The 24,135-nt window shown below is 40.1% G+C and overlaps 1 protein-coding gene across 1 annotated transcript in view; it reads left to right on the top strand.

The window, feature by feature from the left end:
• The window catches only part of LOC118807435 (voltage-dependent T-type calcium channel subunit alpha-1I-like), a 199,952-nt gene that overhangs the window by 71,159 nt on the left and 104,658 nt on the right, over window positions 1-24,135 (top strand). Inside the window, exons 6-8 of the mRNA XM_036569447.1 lie at window positions 3,606-3,698; window positions 20,481-20,802; window positions 22,432-22,802. Of these exons, the coding sequence (XP_036425340.1) occupies window positions 3,606-3,698; window positions 20,481-20,802; window positions 22,432-22,802 (786 nt within the window). The remainder of the gene's footprint in view (window positions 1-3,605; window positions 3,699-20,480; window positions 20,803-22,431; window positions 22,803-24,135) is intronic.

Here is a 24,135-nt window from a genome sequence, read left to right as displayed (position 1 = left end):
AACGCAGAACGCTTTCAGCTCAGGGGTTGCCATCTCCCCGCAGACTGAATGGAGCCACCTTCCGGTGACAGTCAGAAACTTTATGACCCCCTCTTTCAATTGGTATGTGATTGGTTCCTAGGCGCCTGATGGTTGTAAAAATATGGCACTTTGAAATCGGATGAATCTTTTTGAATCACCCTGTATTTACCTTGAGTAAGAATTACTGGAAAATGTTAAAGGGGAGTTCCATTCATATTTCAAAATTTCTGCATAATTTAGTTGTTAAGATGTAAACAAACTCGTTTGATGTGAAATGACCTGTTCTAAAGAAACTTACAGAGTCAGAAGTGTTCACAGTGGTGGTGATAGGAACCAGCGTCTGACAATTTTAATGCCTTAAGCTATCTCACACAAAGCCATCATATGGAATAGTTATGAATACACTGCCTGATGCTTAAAACATTGTTTTATGACAGTTTTGAGAAGGTTTAGGCCTGAAGTGCATTTTTAAAATTAGTTTCCAGGTATTTACAGAGTTCAGCAAAATCAGAAGACAAGTGTAGGTTCACCATTGTTCTTGGATAGTAAATAAAATGGCTATATTAGTGTTGTAGACATCGCGACCCCTGTTTCCTATCACCACCACTTTGAAGGAGTAAGAATCCTAGACTACAATGATCTATTTCACATGAAACCACTCCGAATGACTTTATTAACATCGTGATTTACGGATATTTTCTGTTATATTTCTATGGAGTTTTGTGCCAAAATGTTTGAGAGAAGATCCTGATGTTTGAGAGAGGAATGTTCCGGTTTGAGAGGGCAGCGGTGCTCCGAGCGCGCAGCTAATGAACTTGAACGCACTTGTCAGCGCGAAGTGCAGCAGGTAAACACCTTCAGATTTGCTCAACAAAACACTCTGGTTTCATTCAAAACTTGAAAATCGCTCAATCATGCTCTTCACCTTCAAAACGTGCGCGCAAATCATTTCTGCTCTCAGCTCCATGGTGCGCGCTCAACTTTCACATCTGCTCCCTAACATTGGTAGCTCGGCCATTTGTTCCCTACCAGAGGCTTAACGGTAGCTAACTTCAAATAGCTTAACATTAATTAACTAAGCTGATGTTAGCAAGGTTTCTTTGACTGTAGCTAACAGTGTCTAACAGTGTTCTACTGAACTCTCCTATAGCGCTTGTCTTCATAGGCTCATCTTGTTAATCCTGTATATTTATCTTCTATAGTGGCATCATCAAAAAACAATACTGATACAGTGCAGTTTTACATGGACAAAAAAAACAAAAAAACAAAAACAAAAGGGAACAGGGAGTAATAAAGTTCATCCTATTTTGTTTACTAGACATAATACTGTACTTCTTTTCTAAGGCCCATACATGTTGTTATTTAGCACCCATCAACAGTAGGTTGGTTAGAAGCCAAACGTCAGTGTGTTTTGATAACCTAAACTTAGTGTCCAGGATATTAACTGCATTAACGCTGTGAAATGCTGACAACAGATGATAAGTCAGCCAATGAAGTCTTTTAACAGTGAGTTTCTGAATCATCCAGTTTTATATGTTTGCGTTTTAGAGTATAAGGCTTATTCAAAGGGAATGGTGGAAATCCAGAGATGGTAGCAAAGAGCTGAGAATGAGAAGAAATATCCCTTATATTTATAGTTTGTGTGCTCGATATTTTTAATCAATGATTTACAGTAACCGATGTGTGAACACCAAACAGAGGAAAAACATGTATGGCCCTTACAAAACAGTATTATGTCCAGTGAAAAAATAGGATGAACTATATAACTCCCTGTACTCACTGAAAAGTTTTTTTTTGTCCATATAAAACTGCACGGCATCAGTATTGTTTTTTGATGACGCCACTATAGAAGATAAATATACAGGATTAACAAGATGAGCCTATGAAGACAAGCACTATAGGAGAGTTCAGTAGAACACTGTTAGACACCGTTAGACACTGTTAGCTGCAGTCAAAGAAACCTTGCTAAGGTCAGCTTAGTTGATTAATGTTAAGCTATTTGAAGTCAGCTAACGTTAAGCCTCTGGTAGGAAACAAATGGCCGAGCTACCAATGATAGTTAGATTAATATGCTATTATTTATGACAGAGCATTATTGATAAATCATTTCTATCCATTTGCTACGAGAAAGCTAGAAACCATCTAGCTAACGTCGAGGCTACAAGCGCACTAGCCGACTCAATACCACAGCCACGAACGTGCCTTGACCAATTGGCATAAAGCTGCTTAAGAAAAGACGCCATGATTGGTGCGCTGACAGGAACCGCCCCTCGGCAGCTCTGATTGGCTGGAGTTTTGGCACAAACATTCAGACATTTTACAGCGAGCAGATGTGAAAGTTGAGCGCGCGCTGCGGAGCGGACAGCAGAAATGTTTTGCGCGCACGTGCGAGTTTTGAAGGTGAAGAGCATGACTGAGCAGGTTTTCCAGTTTTGAGTGAAAACCGGAGTGTTTTGCACGTGCGACTTCTGAGAGGGGAAAACATTGCTGTGCAGATTTTCAAGTTTTGAATGAAACCAGAGTGTTTTGTTGAGCAAATCCGAAGATGTTTACCTGCTGCACTTCGTGCTGACAAACGCGTTCAAGTTCATTAGCTGCGCGCTCAGAGCACCGCTGCCCTCTCAAACCGGAACATTCCTCTCTCAAACATCAGGATCTTCTCTCAAACATTTTGGCACAAAACTAACTCCATGTATTTCCTTCTGTATTGTTACAATTCAGACAATGTAGAATTGGGTCAGATGCCCCTGACGTTTCACTTCATGCAGGAGCTTTCTTAGTCTGTAGTCATGAATTATTGCCCTGTGGATGAAATTGACCTTCCTACACAGTTTAGTTTGTTCTTATTCAACTCATCTTTTGAATATTCAAGTATTCAAAGCGATCTTGATTAGCTGGCGAAGCATGCTCGTGGAATTAAGTTGTGTATAAAAGCATAAAATCATGTCCTCTTAAGTGACCAGCTGACGTTAAATGTTGTCCCGGTAATTGGAAATTATAAGACAAGTGCTGAATGAATGAATGAGCCTGATTTACGCAAAACATCAGGAGGTTCAGAATGAGCTTCCTGTTGGAACAGACATTGTGGGCTGTTCGAGGAGATGAATGAAGAGCAGTTGGACAATGCTGCGTAGAAAAAAAGATGTCAGACAGAAAACATAACAGATAATATAAATATATATGTGCATAAGTATGTCTGTCTGCTGGGCGTATAGCCTGACAGTCCCTCACAAGAGCGCTCCACAGGAAGGCTTCAATTTAGACACAGACACAGCCTACAATTTGAAGCTTTTTGCTCTGATCAAAGCTCTGGCGAGCAGTGAGCTCTGTGATGCTGAAAACAATGATTTTATTATGATTTCCACACTGAATAAAAGTGATGCTTTGGATTTACTTTATTCAACTGTCATTTGATTCCAATATGTACATCATTCCACATGAGTAAAATATATTACATCAACACAATCCTCTCTTACAGCTTATTTTTGGAAATATTTGTGTTGAATCAAGCAAATTTAGTGCTTTTCTTTTCTGTACTCTGCCTTTTTTTAATAATATGCATGTGCTTTTGTGTATGTGTCTAGGTCATAACTCTGGAAGGCTGGGTGGAGATCATGTACTACGTAATGGATGCTCACTCTTTCTACAACTTCATCTATTTCATCCTGCTTATTATAGTAAGTGAACACGGCTTTCACTCTTAAACCTATTTGACTGTCCTTTCAGGTTCCACATAGCAGCCAGATAGCTTATGTTGGATCACGTTATACTTTAGAATACAGTAAACACACATAATTGAATGCATTTAGGTTACCATGATTACTTAAACGAAATCCTTTAATCAATTTTAAAAATCATGAATAGAATTGTACCTTCTCTGTGAATTGGCATAGTGATTACTAATGTGAATGATGAATGATGAACATGATTCAATAAGTTATTATGAAGCCATGTTTATCAGTCTGAAGATTGTCCACAAGGGGGAGCAATTGGCACTCAAGTCACTCATCCCAGAAAAAGAAGAAACTCATACCAGCAATATATGAAAAAATCTCTTACAAGTTTAATGCATGTGGAATAAAAGGTTAAAGGGTAGCCGTTGTAAATTGCATGTATATAAAGTAAACAGGTATATAAAATAAACTGTTTTGTTTAACAAGGTCTTGGCTGAACAGCCTAGCAGATAGTTAAAAGGCTAACAGGCTCCTCCAGTAATATTCAGAGTTAGACTTCACTGATTCACTGTTTCAAATGCTTCAGATGTCTGTGTTTAAGTAAAGCAGGCCTTAGTAGTATTAAATCTTGTGTGGGAACTGAGAGTACACCACTGTTAGCTTAGCACTAAAATAACTTTGAAACTCTCATAGAAGTGCTGGCACCAATTAGTATCGTCATGGTGGTGGTATAAATTGAAAGTTTATGCTTTAAACTCTGCTATACAATAATCACTAAATGGCCAAAAGTTTGTGGATGCCTGACCATCATACCTATATGAGCTTATTGGTCATCCCATTCCAAAATCATGGGCATGAATGTGGAGTTGACCACACCCCCTCTTTATGGTTATAACAGCCTCCTCCTCTTCTGGCTTTCCACAAGATTTTGGAGTGTGTCTGGGGGAATTTGTGCCTGTTAAGTCAAAGGAGCTTTTGAGTCAGGCATTGATGTTGGACAAGAAGGCCTGGCTCATGATCGACATTCTTATTCATCCCAAAGGTGTGCAGTGAGGCTGAGGTCAGGCCACTGGAGTTCTTCTAAACCAAGCTTGTTTAAGGCACAGAGGCACAGTCATGCTGGAAGAAGAAAGGGCCTTTCCCAATCTGTTGTAACAGAGTTGGAAGCACATAAATGTCTAAAAGGTCTTTCTGTGCTGTAGCATCAACATTATCCTGGAACTAAGGGGCCCAAACCCTGAAAAACAGTCCCGGCCCATTATCCCTCCTCCACCAAACTTTACTGTTGGTACTGTGTATTCTGGTAGGCAGCATTCTCCTGTCATCTGTCAACCCAGATTCATCCATCAGACTGACAGACAGTAAAGCTTGATTCATCACACCGTAGAACATGTTTCCACTGCTCCAGAGTCCAGTGGCCATGCTTTATATTCCAGTCAACGCTTGGCATTGTGCAAAATGATGTTGTGCTTGTGTGCGGCTGCTCGGTCATTAAAACCTATTTCATGAACCTCCTAACTCAGTTATTGTGCTAATGTTGTTTCCAGAGGCAGTTTGGTGGTCTGTATTGAATGATGCAACAAAGGATAGGTGATTTTATGTGCTACATGCTTCAGCACTTGGTGGCTCCTGGTCTAGCACTTCATGGCTAAGTTGATGTTGTTCCTAGACACTTCCATTTCACATTCAATTTCCATTACAATATCACTTACAGTTGACCAGGGCAGATCTAACAGGGCAGAAAAATTCACAAACTGACTTGTGGAAAAGGTGGCATCCTACACCAGTGGCACATTTAAAGTCACTAAGCTTTTCATTACAACCCATTCTGCTGCCAGTGTTTGTCTATGGAGATTGCATGGCTATGTGCTTGATTTTAAATACCTGATAGCAATGCATATGGCTGAAACACCTAAACTCAGTAATTAGTTCAGGCCAGTTTTGTTGTTATTAAAAAAGATTATCAACATTCATAATCAATTAATAAAAATCAATTAATCAAAATGTGTGGATCTCCAACACTGGAGGTATTATTACTGCTTTCTTTACACATTTGATGCATTATTTTAAACAACATGAGACCCTTCACTTAAGGTTTAACAAGTTAAAACAGGTTTAACAAGTTAAAGATTTTCCCAGGAAAGCTACACAGGTTAATTCATATTTTTTTGAAAGGCACACAGTATTTAAGCAATAGAACACGAGAGGGAGTGTGTTGTCGTGAAATAACATCACGGCTGTGATTTGTGATGTTATTTACGATAACACAACCTCGAGTGTTCTATTGCTTTTATACAACAGCTAAATAAATACAGTCAGAAATAAATAAATTGGGTTGTGAATGTGGCGTTTATATGTTTTAATGTTAGCAGTTCCTTCTTCCAAATTATAGTTCCTTAACAAGCAGCTTGTTGCTACGTCAGAGTAATGAGCTCCGCTCACTCGCTGCACAGTCTGCTGAAGCCTTGCCTTCTGAAGTACGGACTGAGCCATAAAACTGCCGCAATATCAGGTTTAGCTCAGTATTGTCTTTTTTTGCTTGATCAGTATTAACGTTGTTTTGTTCCAGTCAGTCTGTAAAGCATCTTACAGCTTATTTTGTTTGGCGAATGGTATTCGGTTTATTTCTGGCTAATTTTAGGTTGTTCTTCTATCACAACTGCCGACTGAAAAGCTGCTCAGTGTTAATGACAGTTTGGAAATTTAGTGTAGTCTCATCATCAGAGTCTGACCAAATAATCCCGTGATGTTATGGCGAAATAACAGACGGTTAGAATGCTTCTCAACCAATCAGCTTGCATGGCCAGAACTAACTGTTGTATAAACAAGAATAAAGAATGTTCTGTGAGTCGCTTTCCAATATCCAACAAATAGCTCATATATTTGTCCTTAATTCTTCTCTTTTGGTGAAAACTGGGTGGTCCTAATCTTGTGTAGCATTGACAGGAACATTAGCCTTAACAGAACTTTGCTGATCTCTCTGCATTCGAGTGAGAAAAACTTACAGAGAGAAAGCTAACAACCAAGCAAAAACTAACCTAGCAAGCTTAACAGAGCTATCAAGCTAGCTCATCTGTCTGCCTGTCGTCTCCTTGTCCATTTGCTTGTCTGTTTGTTCGTCCATCTGACCTTTTGTTCATTCAATTCATCAATTCAGTTCAGTTTGATTCAATTCATTTACTGCTGTCTACATCACTAGCGGGCCTGTGTTAAGAGGCTGTGTCCCGGAGTCATGTTTTCTTTGGTGTTTACGCTGCTGGAAGCTTCTAGAAGCCTCTGTGCTCTTGAAAGAGAAGCCAGTACACTGGTGCTCCTGTCTCTGATTATAGACAGTGTCGTACCCTTTGCTGAGTATTTTTAAATTTAAATCCATCTTTCTGTTCCAATTTGCTGAGAGGTGAATATTAACATGGTTAAAAAATGCATTGCGGTCCACACATACACACGCGCTGAGAGAGAGACTGAGAGCCCTTGGAGTGTTATATTTGCCAGGGTAGAAGATTAGGTTGGATTTTGATGCCAGGGCATTTAAATCATGAGAGAAACTGGCAGAGTCCACCTAGCTAAGGCTTGCTTCCAACAGTGCTCTCTCTCTCTCCCTCTCTCTCTCTTTCTTTCTCTATCTCTCTATGTGAGTATATGTCTAAGTAAATGGGTTTATGGGGATGTCAAATTATATGTTATATGTACTACAATGTATACACCGATCAGACATAACATTAAGACCACCTCTGTGTTTCTACGCTCATTGTCCATTTTATCAGCTCCACTTACTATATAGGTGAACTTTGTAGTTCTACAGTTACAGACTGTAGTCCATCTGTTTCTCTGCATACTTTGTTAGAACCCTTTTACCCTGTTCTTCAGTGGTCAGGACCCCCATGGACCCTCACAGAGCAGGTACTATTTGGGTAGTGGATCATTCTCAGCACTGCAGTAACACTGATGTGGTGGTGGTGTGTTAGTGTGTGTTGTGCTGGTACGAGTGGATCAGACTCAGCAGTGCTGCTGGAGTTTTTAAACACTGTGTCCACGCACTGTCCATTAGACACTCCTACCTTGTCATTTCACCTTGTAGATGTAAAGTCAGAGACGATATCTTACCTGCTGCTGCACAGTTTGTATTGGTCATCCTCTAGTCCTTCATCAGTGGTCACAGGATGGTGCCCACAGGACGCTGTTGGCTGGATATTTTTGGATGGTCGACTATTCTCAGTCCAGCAGTGACACTGAGGTGTTTAAAAACTCCACTGATCCACTCAGACCAGTGCAACACACACTAACACACCACCACCACATCAGTGTTACTGCAGTGCTGAGAATGATCCACCACCCAAATAGTACCTGCTCTGTGAGGGTCCATGGGGTTCCGGACCACTGAAGAACAGGGTAAAAGGATGCAGAGAAACAGATGGACTACAGTCTGTAATTGTAGAACTACAAAGTGCACCTATATAGTAAGTGGAGCTGATAAAGTGGACAATGAGTGGAGAAGTGATCAGTGTATGTGCTCTATACTAAAGAGTTTCTAAAGTCTCAGCAATAGTATGAATTCTCTGGCAGTATCTAAGCAACAGAGGCTTACACAACCTTTGAACAATCTATGTACTGGTTTCTAAAGTGTTTGAGGTCCTTAATAGTTACCTTGAGCCAGAGATTCCTACATGTACCAGGACAGATAATACCAGTTATTGATGAAAATGGATAAATGTGCATCACAAAGCTTAAACTAGTATAGCAAAATTCTGTCCATATTTGAGGATAACCGTATGTCATACACTGTCAGAAACCACATAAGCAAGCCTATTTGAGATTACTGAACTGCTTGGCGTAGATTTAGGCAAGTCTCTGATGCTTCAGTATGCACAATGATAATTGTGTGGTTTTATACTTTAATTGTTGTCAGGATTATTATCAAGATTATGGGGAATCTGGATTATCAATTATATCCCCTCCCCCCAGGCCCCTCCAAACACACACAGTCCACTGCAACAGTAGAACTTCTTCCTCTGTCATTACATTTATATGCCCTGTATTAGGTTTATATGCTCTTAACAATAGCTGATTCAGGGAAAATCTTTAATGAATATCACATTAAATAATATAGTGCAACTCAATTTACCCTTTATAGTAATAAGCTATTTGAAAGCTACGAACATGTGCATTTATCAGCTCCCTCTAGTGTGAGTTCATTCAGTTTCTGTTCCGTTCACAGTGTAAACTTGTTTGATACTAGCTCCCCCTAGTGGAGAAACTTTAGACTGCTAAACATGCACAAGTGAGTGAGTGAAGTCCTGCCATGTAAATTAAAAAATTTAAAAGACTTAGTGTTTTCTGTTATTAAAGTGCAGAGGTCAGGAGCATGTGGCTCTTTAAGTGCCCTGTTGCAGCTCCACAGTGAAATTAGATTTTTAAGTAAAAATAAAATAATTGGAGTTAATGTATAACTGCTTATTCACTGACCTTTAACCCTGAAGATTGGCACGCAGAATGCTGGTCATGTAAGCTGCGTTCCAAAGCCTAGGCTGCAGCCGAGGTAGTTACTGTCCTACAAACACTCCTCTTTAGTAGCCTAATGGTCACACAAATGGAACAGTTCTAACAGAGCAGCACGACTCGTGAGGGAACTGATGAGAGAAAATGGAGCCTGTGGCATTGTGTTTTTTGCGGTTTCTCTTCTTCATGGAAAAGGAGGAGATGTTTTTATGTAGTATGATAAACTATATATATATATATATATATATATATATATATATATATATATATATATATATATATACACAAAAACTTCGACATAAAATAATATATATGGACGAATGCTTTAATTAATCAGTGGTTTTACTCTGTATAATGCAACAAAGACAAATTGAACAACTTACATTTTAAAATAAACTCTGCTCCATCGCCTTTGTTTTCCACCATTTTGTGGTGCTGTATTTTTTTCCTTCACATTGTTCGTGCGCAGAGAACTGTGGGTAACCGAAGGCCTGAAAGGATAAATCTTATGCGTCCTTGAAATCATTCCAAACGTTGGCTCCATTTCTAGGCTGTATATTAAGGTTCCTTAACTTTGGAATGGCCTGCAATGATGTAACAGCCGAGAAAGTCAGCCTACCTCGGCTGCAGCCTAGGCTTTGGAAAGCAGCTATAGCAATGCAGACAACAATCTCACCTAGCTAGTAGCTAACAAAAAGGCACAGAGAAAGTTTGAAGACAAACATCAATAATTTGGAAACGAACAGACTTATTTGCATTTCTAAGCACTCCAGCTGGTTTCCTGATACATTTAATCTACAGCGAGAAACTGTCAAACACTAAAACATCATGAAGCTGAAGTCAGTTTCTCATTCGAATTTTCCTGTTCCACCTTAAATAGTGCAGCAGTTACATTCTGGCACCTCAGGCAAAGTTTAATAAGAAATTATTCCTCTTTTTGAAAAGTTTCCTGCCAGAGATGCGCGGAAAGCTCAGCTAAAGCTTAAAGCAGAGCAAAGTAAGTCTGTGTTTTCATTATATTATATTTTTTTAGCCCATACTAGTACATTAGCATATACTGAGACCATATTTGCTTGGTAAAATGGACATAAAATATTGTGGCTCCCAAGGTGGTTTGATTTTTGTTGAAAGGACAAAATGGCTCTTCTTATCATTTGAGTTGCCGACCACTAATATAGTGGAATTCAACTATAGATGTGGGAAACCATGAAGTATTATATTTTCATAATTTTACAACTCAGGGCACTTGAGCTGCTTAGAAAATGCTTTTCCTCAGATGGTATTTCACACTCTGAGAAACCCACAGCAGAGTGTGAATTTACTGTAACCCAACGTCTCATTAATGCCCTATTTTAATAATAAAAGTAACAAAATGTTACATGTTCGTATTAATATTTTTTAACATGCTGTATTTATTTTTTAACATCTTGTATTAATTTTCTGACGAAGCAAACGTCAAACATGATTGACGGCATTTGTGTGTATTGTGTAAATATAATTTTTCTCCACCCTGTTGCTTCAACTGATGGACATCAACAATCATTTAAAGCCACATCTGAGCAGCTCTGTTCTTTGTAATCTTCCTCCATAATCACTCACATTAATATTAGAGGCTTGCAGGTTGGTTTTTAAACACGCATGCAGGAGGTTGAAATTGAACACATCCGTCATGTTTCCATCAGCTGCTATACGTCCGGCAGAATCAGCCGAGGGGCACACGCGCATGCTCAGTCATGCTCCCTCAGTATCAGCACACGGCCACTCTCTGTTACATCGCTCACCTGGGAGTGGTTACCAGTAGGAATGAATAAGTGTGACAAAGAGAGCTCCCTCTCTTTACCTGCAGAAAATGCTGGAGTAAACCTGGGGCCAGTGGTCATGTATGAAGGACATGAAGAATGGCCAAGCATCACTCTTAACACTTTTCTGTCATTCCTGAGGAGTAATGCTTTGCCACTCTTTATATCTGCATGGTAGATAAGAAATCAGCATGAGAATACATTTAATGCCTTCCAGAAAAGTAAACATGCAGCAAATCCTTTACTCTAGGCTTCTGAGGGGCCTCAAGTACAGGCCAGACACTGTCCTGGATTCCTTTTTTAATGCTGGACCACCTGTTTAATCAATGTTGATTCTTAATGGTGCACTTCAGATGACCATATTAAAGGAATATTTCAGCATTTTCAGCTCAATCTCTATCTCTATCTCTATCTGCCACATATATAGCATACTGTACCAATTATTAGAATTAAAAAACAATTTTCAAAAACCTCTGTGCTTGGTGGTCCTGTTTGGGGTATGTTGCCTTGAGGCAATATTGTGTGACAATGGAAAGGAATGGAAAGAGTCACAAGATTTTTGTTTTTTTCTTTTATCTAAATATTTGGAATGAAACATTCCAAAGAAGTAATTATATTATTGCAGATATTTAAATACTATAAAAAACAGATTAATTGTATTACATGATATTTTCAAGGAATCCATGTTACTATGATGCAACATGGTGTAAACCCACAACTAAAAGCTAAAAAAAACAAAAAAATTTACAAGTACTCAGATTGTTTTGATTTTCTAAACAATACTGAATATACTAGTAAAACATACTGTTTGCTGACTGCTACCTGACAGATTTGACTGTTATGCTTTTAGCCACTCATATTGCATATATGTTAATTAATAAACAAGTTAGATTTCCTAAATGCACAAAAACATAAATATAATTCTAAATAAAAAAGTAACAATTCACTTGCCATATTCATTACACTGTTGCACAGTGTTGCTTGTAGGCAACAATGTTAACATAATAAATTTCTTCTAATAAAAAAATAATATGATACAAAATATAATCGTAATAAAAATAATTTATATGGTACGGAATCTAAACAATTAACTTTGGTTACTTTTGCTGGTTTACTCAAACTCTTGTCTTTGTTACTAATCATTTCATTGACATTAATGCTACAAATAAGCACAGGCAATGTGGCATACAAGTAGTAAAACCTTGCTAACGTTTTTGAGGAAGTGCACATAAAGAAATGGCCAGTCTTTTGGGGTCAGCCATAGCCTAACATGGACGCCAGAGCGATTGCCATGCTTATTTTGCCTCTTGCACCACCTGAGAAGCTTCCTTAGTCAGCTGCATCATATTACATCACAGTCTGGGCCTTGAAGTGTGAATGACTGTGATATTTTCCAAATTCCAGTAGTGTCTGACAGTCAGAGGAACAAGTGTATGGGACATACATATGAGACAAAAACAAGCTGAATTGTCCACATTTGAATTTTCCATCTCACCTTAAATAGTGCAGCAGCTACAGCTACACCTGTACAGGTGCCAAAATGTAACTGCCTCTTCTTTTAAGGTGGAATGGAAAATTAGAATAAAAATCTGCTGATTAAAAAGCCAAACTTAGCCTTGTACGAATTCAGACCTGAACCAATATGTAGCACTATTTTTACTGGGCCTATGGGACTAGTGTTAGCAAAAATAACTTAAATTTATCTATATATTGTTCAGTTTTCTTTTTGAATAGTTTGTAAAATAATTATTTCAGATTTACTTTTGTTAAAATGGTCAAGAATGTTTCTTATTAAAAGTGATTGAACGTCCCACTGTTAACCAAAAAAAATATAATCTAAAATAGTCTTATTTCAATATATGTAAATGCTGTGAGACAATGTATTTATACCATGAATTTCGGCCACCCATTTGGCATACTGTCCAAATTCCATACATTTTATTACACCGAAATCTTCACTCCTTCACTTGTTCTGAGCAACCCGAGCCATCTTGCAATGCCACTCTGTCCATGAAGACCGAGCATTTTTCTTTCTCACTACATTAAGTCCATGCACACTCAGTAAATAAAACCCTTAGGTCACACATTAGGGGGGGTTAAAAGAAGCGAACTTTTTTCCGCCTCAGTTCATAAACAATGCGAAATGTCAACTCGGAGCATGCGGCTCGCCCGAGAATTCCTACCATGGAAAACTAATATCTCTATAGCCTCGTGTCACTGTGGACAAAAAGCCTCAGTGTGTCAACAGCTACATTTATTAAAAGGAGCAAAAGAAAAAGCGAAAAGCGCTGACGCCCTCAGGGCTGCAAGAGTCGGAAGAGTCCGTTAGATCAAGACGTTTTTTCCCCCCCTAGACTCAATGTTTACAGACCTATAAAATGGTTTCTGGACGTGTGACTTGGGTGTGAATGTGCCTCAATTCCCTTTGTTTCCTTATAGACGCTCATACATACTGAGCTGTGTAATCTCCCTTCATGATCGCTCACATTAATATGAGGAGCTCGCAGGTTGGATGTTTTAAATGCACATGTGGGGAGGTGGAAATTGAACACATCAGTCATGTCTCCATCAGCTGCTACACGTCGCACAGAGATGGCCCAGGGGCCCACACACACACACACACACACACACACACACACTCCTGCTTCCAGAGTGTGTCTGCCCACGGATGCTCTTGCTTCCATGGATCGCCTGGGAGTGTTTATGTGCAGGTTTGAATAAGAATGATATAATCGCCTGGCTCCTTTTTCAATGTGTCATTCTTTTTTATGAGCGAGTGAGTGTGAGGGAGCCTCAGGCTGTGTGTATACTGGTGCATGTTTGTGTTTATGTGGTAACAGTTTTTAGCTTTCTTAAAGCAACGATTTGTCAAAAAGCCTAATGTATTACCTCAGATGTAGTCGATCAGACATATTGGGTGTCAGATGATTGCTCCTTTCGTTTTGTACCGGATCAATGAGGCTAATTTAGCTACCAAATAACGGGAGCTTATAGCTGCCAATATGGGCCGTATACATATATAGCCGACTCATTAGGCCTTAATTTAAGTCAAGTAGACAATTCCTGGGTTTACTTAATGGGCCTGTGATGACTTACTTGTGATGTTTACTGTGATTTCTTTCTAAATAAATTCTATTCTACTGGATTTTTCCTTGAGCTTTCCAATTGGTGCATTGTATGCATTTTAGAGTGTAACTTAGAAGTAAAGTAATGAGTAGTGCGATTACTTTTCCAGGAAGGATGAAGTAAAGTAATCCCATGGTATTTTTTTTAATGGATTTACTTTTTTGAATAACTACCCCAACACCAGTCAGGACCCCAGCATGATCACTACTGAGCAGGTCTTATTTGGGTGGTGGATCATTCTCAGCACTGCAGTAACACTGATGTAGTAGTGGGTGTTGTGCAGGTATGAGTGGATCAGACACAGCAGTGATGCTGGAGTTTTAAAACTGTGTCCACTTTACTGTCCACTCTGTTACACACACCAACCTTGTTGGTCCACCTTGCAGATCAGAGACAATAGCTCACAATTTGCGTTATTCATCCTTTGGTTCTTCATTAGTGGTCAGTTTCTGGCCACAAGACACAGTGGGTTGGATATCTTTAGTTAGGGGGCTATTGTCAGCCCAGCAGTTGTTTAAAACTCAAGCAACACTGCCATGTCATTATCACTGCAGTGCTGAGAATGATCCACCAGCCAAATGATACCTCTGTGGTGGACCTGTGAGGGTTCTGACCACTGAAGAATGGGGTAAAATGGTCTAACAAATAATACAGAGAAGCAGATGGAATACAATCCAAAATTGTAGAACTACAAAGTTCACCTATATGGTAAAAGGATAATGGGGGTAGAAATAAGCTAAATGTATCTCATAAAGTGAGTGTTTACGCACATATACACAGCAAAACCTACACACACACCTCTCCTAATGTAAACATGACGGCACAATAGGTCTCATCATCGCTCACTTCAACCACAATGGTGTTTATAGGAGAAATAGACACGAGAGGCAATCACAGCTCGCACTGACACACAGGCTTTAAATGAAATGAACAAAGGCCTACCTATGCAAACCTCTCACAATGTAAATGTGATGGGAATGATAATGCCCAATCACTGCTTCCTTCTGCTTAAGCCGTAGTGGAGTCTGGTGTAGAAACGTAGAGGGGCAATCACGACACGCAAACACATACATATGCGCTCATTATACTTTATTCTGGCTACCGTTTAATCTCAGGAACCCCAATCAGCGGTGCTTCACTTTAGTGTCAATTGAGTAGTCAGCACTGATTGTCCACTCTAGCCTTGTAGAGACTTGTAGAATGTTCATAATGGTGAGTAGATGCTGGTGGGACTGAATGAAAATATATGTAATTGTGTGCGTACTGACACAATCGGTCATTCAGGTGATAAACAGGCTCCCAATCAGTGCATCAAAGCATTCAAATTGATTAATTGGAAAAGGAAGTCCTCTTTAAAGGTGTGTAGCAGTGTTTAGTGTGTTATTAGGGTATTATTTATGATGCTAGTATCCCAGCAGTGGACCAGTTTTTGCCTTACGCTTTCAGTTTACATAATAGGACAGTGCCAGCTTCAAACTACAAAGTAGCAATAGTTGTGCCACCTTTAACAGCAACAGTTGCAACCAAATCATATAAGTGGAGATCGGTCTTTCATTCAACAATTTTTTGCCCACTAATGTTGCAGAATTGGTTTAGTTCAGACATATTGGAGGGGTTTCAAGCATGAACTGCCTGTTTGAGGTACTGGTACAGCTTCTCAGTAGGGTTCAAGTCAGGACTTTGACTAGGCCGCTCCAAAAGCTTTATTTTGTTTCTTTTGAGTCACTGGTGGTGGTGGACTTGCTCTTGTGCTTCGGAATGCTGTGTTGCTGCCTAACTTAACTACCTAACTTGCTTCCTAAGTTGCCCAGGCCTTGAAGCAGCAAAGCACTCTCACGCCATCACACTACCACCACCATGTTTCACGGCTGGTATGATGTTCCTGTTGTGGAATGCTGTGTTAGCTTTATGCCAGATGTAACAGGAAAAAAGTTCCATTTTCACTTGTCAGTCCACAGAATTATTCAAAAGGCTTGTGTTTTCTGTAAGATGAGCCTTTATGTTCCCATTGGTAAGCAGTGGGTTTTGTCTTGCTACTCTCCCATGGATACTATTTTTGCCCAGTCTCTTTCTAATGGTAATATCATAAATGCTGACCTTATCTGAGATGAGCGAGGCCTGCAGTTCTTTGTCTATGTTCTTTTGTGACTTCCTGAATGAGTTGTCGCTCCGCTCTTGTAAGAATTTTGGTAGGTTAGCCATTTCCAGGAAGATTCAACTTTGCTCATTGTTTTCTTTATTTGGAAATAATGGCTCTCACTGTGGTTTGTTGGAGTTCCAGAGCCTTAGAAATGACTTTGTAACCCTTTCCAGACTGACATATTTCAATAACTTGCTTTTTCGTCTGTTCTAGAAATTCTAGAGCTCATGTTGCTAAAAAACATTCTATTTAAGTAATGTTTAGATTACATAGGGCTGACAGTAATCAAGCCTAGACATGTCTAGATTAATTGATACCAGTTATCAACCAAGTTTGAATAATTAGTCAATTGAGTAATGAAGGGGCCATAGCTTTTTCACACAGGGTCTGTTTATGTTGGACAATTTTTTTTTTCCTTCAATTAATGAAATGATCATTTAGAAACTGTATTTTGTGTTTCCTCAGGTTGTCTTGATCTTACATTAAGATTTGCTTAAAGATCTGAAACAAGCATGAATAATATGCAACAATTAAAAAGCGGGAAAATGTATGTATGTACACTTAAGAGTTGGACTTTTGCAAAGGCGCACTTGTTTCAGTGCACTTGAACAGGCCTTCGGGTGAAGAGGTAGTGGTGTGGATTTAGTCAGCCATTCTAATTTCAGTGTTTTGGGCAAAGAAGAGAACAGTGCTTTGGCCTCTGCAGGGCCTGTAATGAACCTGTCGAGGATTCTGTCCGAGCTCCGTGACATTGCTGCTGATGCGTGTGAGTGGGTGGCAGAGAGAGACAGTCGGTCTGGCAGTCTCTGCTTATCCAAGATGGAGAGGGATGATTTCAAGCACAAAAAGTAAAAATTTGTTGTAAAGGTAGTTTATCACTCCTCTCATTCAAGACCTCCACCCCGGGGGCTCTTATCATTCTTCTTATTCTTACTGGCCCATTTGATGAAAGTCTAAATTATTCAAGCCTTTTTTAGAAAAAAAAAAGAAGAAGAGTTTGATGAACTGTGTACATTGTTAAAGTTTGAAAATGTACAGTTCTATTCCCAGACCGCACAGTGATGTCACAACCACAAACACAATTATATACTACGATGAGCCAAAACATTATGATCCTCTGCCTAATACGCTGTTGGTCTTCTGTGTCGAGAGGTAGAGCTGCCGCAGATCAGACCTGTTGTTCCAGCACATCCCACAGATGATTAATTGGATTAAGATCTGGGGAATTTGGAGGTCAGGGGAATACCTTAAGCTTTCCCATTTCCTGATCAAAGTGTGGAGTGTGTCAGGGAGAATTATCCACCTGAAAAATGCCACCGGTGGTTACCATGCCTGGACCCAGGGTATCCCTGTAGAACAGTACCCTGTGCATCATACTCTCTCTACCAGCTTCTCTTTCTCTTCCCAGTGTTTCCTGGTTTCATCACTTTCCTAGGGAAATGGTGCACGCATACCTGGCCATTCATGTGATGTAAAAGATGATGGGACTGATCAGACCAGATGACCTTCTTCCGTTGCTTCATAGTTCCAATTCTGATGCTCATACACACATTGTAGCTGCTTTTGATGGTGGACAGGGGTCATCATGGGCACACTGACCATTGTGTGGCTACGCAGCCCCTTATGCAACTGGGTGTAATGCACTGTGTGTTGTAACATGTTCCTCCCGTAACCATCATTAAAAATATCTCTGACTTTGTGGTTTGTCCCTCCTCGAACCGCTGTTGGTAGGTACTCATCACTGCTGCCCAGGGACCACTACACAAGCTCTGCTGTTTCAGAGATGCTTTGAATCACTTGTCAGCCCATTTTTAAGCCTGAATTGGTTGGAGCTGACTGAATTTCTTGATTGGGCTATTTCAGCTTCATTGGTCATTGTTTGCCATGCAGTGTGAGAGGGCCAGCAATGCCTGATTAACCAAACAAGCTTCGATTGAGCAGTCGGACAATCAGACAGATTTCTGACATATCAGAAATTTTGGTCACTTAACCCACAGTTTGAGCCGTCTCATAAACTGATTCTTCAATCACAGTCGCTGATCCTACACAGTTGAACACATACAAACAGGCAAAAAGGTCAACATTTTGGGTACCATCGTCCACATATGCCAACTTTGCTCCATTTGACTGAATTGAATTGTGAAATATGAATAAATAAATGCGGTGATTTTTATTTTCTTTATAAAACTGTCTGTCAGTGGCTGAATCTCAAAAGCCCCCCTCCTTCCTATGTAGTGCACTATACAAGCTCTGGCTTTTACACCAAAATAGTGCACTGTTTGTCCAGTATGGAATTGTGCACCCATGACTGAACCCCAAATGGCTATTCATTTGACATGTGATGCTTGAATGGCTGCAGAAGCCACTGTTTTAATGTCTATGTGGTGCACTATGTAGGGTGCAGGGAGTCATTTGAGATTCAGCCAGTGTTTTTGCTTGGGACTCGGACCTGCAGCATGTCGTTTTGAATAAATCAACTTTCTTGGAAATTGTCTGTAGACAGAGCTGACGGTAAGGGCTATATTTTATGTGGCGTGTGAGCTCCCATGTTGTGTCATGTCAGTCGGACCGAGTGTTTTTGTACAGTGTGAGCATATAAATCGCAGGCTTTGCTGTACATGATGGGTCATTCAAACGAACAGAGTTGTCACCAAAGAACATGATTTCTAAAATAGCACAGTATATGCCTGGCTTAAAGAGGTAAAACGATGTGATATGGTCATTATATCTGTTCTTTGTAGGTTTGCTTGCTAGCTGATGTAATAACTAATCCTCCTAAAGTTTTAGGAAGTTTGCATGGAATGTGATCTATAAGTTACTAAAACTTTGGCTAACAACTAAAGATAAATTAGCTGGTTTTGTCTCTTTAAACTTTGCATCTGCTGCATTGTAGTCCTTCAGTTCTGTTCTTCAGACTGAAGGTTTTTCTATAATGATAGACTCATTATTTAAAGCCTTATCAAACCTAATGCTACTGCAAGCTGTGATGAGTCCAGCATTAGAGTAATTACTGCTGTTTACCTTTACTGATTTCTGTCTTCAGGCTGTGATCACAACGACTCAGGGGAGCTTTTTCCATAGCTAACTCCAGGGCCAGAGTGAGTTTAACTTTCCTGCCAATCTTGGGTAAAACCCCCCAAGTTTCAGCACTTTCTGCCAAAGAGAAAAGAATATTGCTTCATGGCAGTGACGGTAGTTGCCAAGGTAATTACATAAATTCACTACAATAGCCATAATTCGCTGCCTTCAAACCCCAACACTGCTCACGAAGGAAGTGAAACTGAAAGGTAAAGTCATACATTTTTTTTTTTTGTCTGACTGAAATTCTTTGACTCATCATGAGTCAAATCACAAGTCACTTAAGTGTGTTTCTGAATCGAGTCGCTGGTCACCCCTTAACCCCTTAAATGGCCAGGGCCCCTTGGCAGGTGTTGTCACAAAGCAGCTTTACAGAAAAATTTGGGTCCAAGCCCCCATGAGCAAGCCAATGGCGACAGTGGCAAGGAAAAACTCCCTAAGAGGAAGAAACTTTGAGAGGAACCAAGACTCAAAAGGGAAACCCATCCTCCTCTGGTTGACACTGGATAGCAAACAGCATTAGTATAAAATATTAGAATACAAAATGGGGAAAACAGGTGGAGCAATTGTTAATAAGACAGCAGCAGCATCATCAGGAGGGTCAGCGTTGTACAGCGTGAAGCTCCATGGTGGTCAAAACGGTCCAGAAGGTTGAAACGGTCCAGAAGCTTGAAACTATCCAGAAGGCTGAAGCAGTCCAGAAGGCTGGCAAGCAGTGGGTACCCGATGAAGTCCCTGTAGTTACTGAATAATAAGCCTTAGTATGTAATAAGCCTGGGATTTTAAAGGGTTAAACGTGCATCTAAGACAAGTCTGAGTCGAACTGCAGGTCACCAAGCAATTACTTGAGTCTAAGTTACAGACTCAAGTCCCCATCTCTGGTGGTAACTGTGGGGAGAACAGTTCTGCTTTGTGCTGTTCCTGGTTGTCGGGATGTAAATACGTCTTTGCAGCCAAACTTTCTAAGCGGACAAGAAAAATGTACAGAAGTCTCCTGACCAGATATTTTGTCCTTACTTGTTTGTCCTTGACTGTCTTGTCTACACTGTTTTCACTTTCGCACTTTCTTTTTGTCCCACACACCTGTGCGCTCTCTTTCTCTCGCTCACGCTGTCATTGTTTCTTCATTTCTAACACTTTTGACAGGTGGGCTCCTTCTTCATGATCAACCTGTGCCTGGTAGTCATAGCGACTCAGTTCTCTGAGACGAAACAGCGGGAGCACCAGCTGATGCAGGAGCAGCGAGCAGCCTGTCTCTCGTCCAGCACGCTGGCCTCGCTGGCCGAGCCGGGGGACTGTTATGAGGAGCTCTTCCAGCTGGTCTGCCACGTGCTGCGAAAGGCCCGTCGTCGCTCCGTCGCCCTCTTTAGGGCCCTCCGACGTCACCCTCGAGAACTCACACCCTCCCGAACACAAAGGGGTGGGGCCAACATCAACGGTGGAGAGAGGGTACAAAAACACCATCAAGGTGAGAGAGGTGGGTGAGTACAAGTGTGGGTGAATGAGTGGGTGGAAGGATGGAGTATCGGATGGATTAGTGCATGTATTGATGAGTGGATTGAGGTACTGGAAGCTGGTCTAAGCTGGTATATGCTGGTATGGTGCTGGTCAGCATGGTCTTGACCAGCATCCAAAACATACCACATCCTGGTTTTGCTGGTCCAGCAAATGCTGGTCTATTCTGGTTTTTCTAGCAGGGTAAAGAAAGACAAAAGTAGGAATGTCAGATGAAGGTCAAGATGGATGGATGGATAGAAGAAGAATAAATGAGTGGGTGGCAGAGAAGTTCTCAAGCCACTTTATGTGAGTCTGAGTTGACTGTTGAGTCTTCAGTAGATAATTTTATTTTAGTGTTGTTATTAGCTACATGCGCAACACACTGTAAATGCAGTGCTTAAAGGAAAGAAGAAAAACAACGTTTGGCTAGACAGTTGGCTAGTCTGCAGTGTGTATTGCAAGCATACTATGTGGCTAGTGTAAGCAAGCTAAGGTAAAACAGTTTAAAACAGTTGGCTAGCAAGTAGTTTGGATAGAAAGTATGAAAGTGCAATAGCTAATTTAGTTGAAGCTGTTGCTAAGTTTTAGTAAGTTACAGATCAAATGTCTTCATAACTTTCTAACTTCAGCTGGATTAGCTATAATGCTAGCTATCTAGCATGGTAAGGCTTTGGCTCATATCGCTATATGTATAAGTATGCTAGGTAGTTAGCTATATAGCTAGTTTGAGCAAATTCACCTTAAGTTTCACAACTTATTAAAGAAATGTGACCTGCAATGTACTAAAACTTAGTCACAGCTTCAGCTAAATTAGCTATTGCACTATTCAGCACACTTTCTATCCAAACTACTTCAATTAAACACCACAATTACTGCATGTAGCTCTTTGTTTTGTCCAATATACAGAAAGCTTTTTTTCTGTTATGAAAGACTCCTTATTTGAAGCCGTATCAAACCTGATGCAAGCTGTGGGCGAATGTATTGCAGTAATGACTGTGCATAACTGTAGCAAACTGACAGGTAAAGTCAAACACTTCAGATTGGAAATGAAAGTTTTCATGCATTTAATGCATTAAGGTTGATGGCCTGATTTGATCTAGACCTACTTTTATAACCTAATTTAACTGGGTCAAGTTGAAGTGAAGGGCAAGTCGTGAGTCAGTCCAGAGTGCTCAGCTCAACAGACTTGAGTCCTCGTATTCTGGTGGGTGATTTGCTGGATATATGCCTGGATAAGTGCGTGAGTGGACTAAATAGAAGAAGGCATGAAAGGGTGGAAGTAGAGGTGGATAGAAATTGGAATGAATGGATGAAGAAATATAGAGATGGATCAAGAGTTGGAAGGATGGCAAGATCAATTTGGATTTCTGTAAAGCTGCTTTGTGGCAACATTTGTTTTAAAAATAGCTATAAAAATAAAAATTCAATGTACTTGAATAGACAGGAAAAGAAGATGGATGGTTGGTTGGATGGATGGATGGATGGTTGGATGGATGGATGGATAGTAGTCTGAAGAAAAGAATGGATAAGTAGATAGAAATACAGAAGGTTTAGCTGGTGGAAAGTGTCAATTTGTATTGACATGCTTATCCCTTTATAGTGCCCCACTGTCCACATCACATTAAGCCTGACCACACCCCTACTGAAGGCTCTCCTGCTCCGCCCGTGCCACCTGGTTCTGAGGACTGCCCTCAGTGCGCCATGGCTCTTTCACTCAGCGATGGGGCGGGACCTGTTGGCACGCCAGCCAATGAGGAATCAGAAGAGGGTACAGTGGAGGAGACGGATGAGCAGGGCGGCCAATCAGAGGAGAAGAAAGATGAGGGGGCGTGTAAAGGGAAGTGTAAGGAGCTGTGGATGGAGATGAGGATCAAGCTGTGGGGAATCGTAGAGAGCAAATACTTCAACAGAGGAATCATGATCGCCATTCTTATCAACACAATCAGCATGGGCATCGAACATCACGAGCAGGTAAACACACACACACACACACACACACACACAGGCACTCCATTCCCCTGATTGTAAAAGTCTCCAAGTGGATTTGTGCATGATGAAGAAAGAGCAAACAAGCCCACCTGCTCCCTCCCCTGGGACCACCCACTAAAACACTCTCAGAAAAGTACACACACACACATACACCTCCATCCTTCTTTGTCTCTACCAGCATCACTCAACCTTTTCTTTCTTTGCTGCTCCTTCACCAGCTGCAGTGTTGTACTTTCTCTGCCAAGATGTTTAAAACAATGGAAAAAAAAAAAACAGACCAAGAGAAAGAGAGAAAATAAACAATATTTCTGAAGGGCTCTCTATTTCTCTTTCTTCTGAACTCAGATCACAAAAAACACAAGAGCTGGTCTGCTGATACAGTATACTTCCAGTGCATATATCCACTTCATATTTACATACATAATGTCTTTTTACTTGTATGAATGTAAACCAAAAAGTATTTTGTCATAAGCAGAAGCAAAAATATGCGTAAAGTGTCTGAATACTTCCCTTTACTTTACAGATCTAGGATCAGGCCTTGTGGCTCATAATCTCCTGATCATAGGGCCAACGCTTAGACAGTTGCGCCACATGCCACAAATTGTAGTTTTCTAATGCGGAATGAAATAAACTGAAAATGGAAACTTTAACATATGAATGTTAAGTCCTTTACAGCCACTTGTTATATATGGAGGGAGTGATGATTCAGTTGATATGACTTGGAAATTGATGAATCATTGAATGTCTCATTCACTGAAATGCACACTTCAAAAGAATCAGTTTGTTAAACTGAATCGAATCCCTTGACTAATTTGAATAATAGTTAATAATAGAAAACTGACATTACAGAAAATTTCATTATTTGTTTTCCATTCAGAGTAGTTTAGAGTGAAATGCTCTGTTCTAAAGAAACTTCCAGAGTCAGAACTGTTTACAGTGGTGGTTAATGGAACCAGACGTCTGAAGAGTTTAATGCCTGTAGAAGCTCGCTTGCAGAAACGTATTACATGGATTTGATGTGAATGCAGTGCCTGACGCCTGAAACACAGTAGTTTTGAGAAAGTTTTGAGAAGACTTTTCTCATGGAGAGGTACATGCATAATATTGGTTCCTATCACCTCTGTAGAGAAATTAGAATCTACATGTTTCTCTACAAGAAAACATTTTACATCAAACCACTCTGAATGACTTTATTTATAATCACATTCTCAATTAATTGTGCTATAATTTTGAAAAAAATTGTGGATTTCTTCTTTAATAGTGGAGTAAAGACCAACAATAGTAGCCGTCTTCTTTAAACAAAACCTGTTTTTTA

The sequence above is a fragment of the Colossoma macropomum genome, unplaced genomic scaffold (assembly GCF_904425465.1).
Source record: "Colossoma macropomum unplaced genomic scaffold, Colossoma_macropomum, whole genome shotgun sequence".
Lineage (NCBI taxonomy): Eukaryota > Metazoa > Chordata > Actinopteri > Characiformes > Serrasalmidae > Colossoma > Colossoma macropomum.
This window is presented reverse-complemented; position numbering and strand designations above follow the sequence as displayed.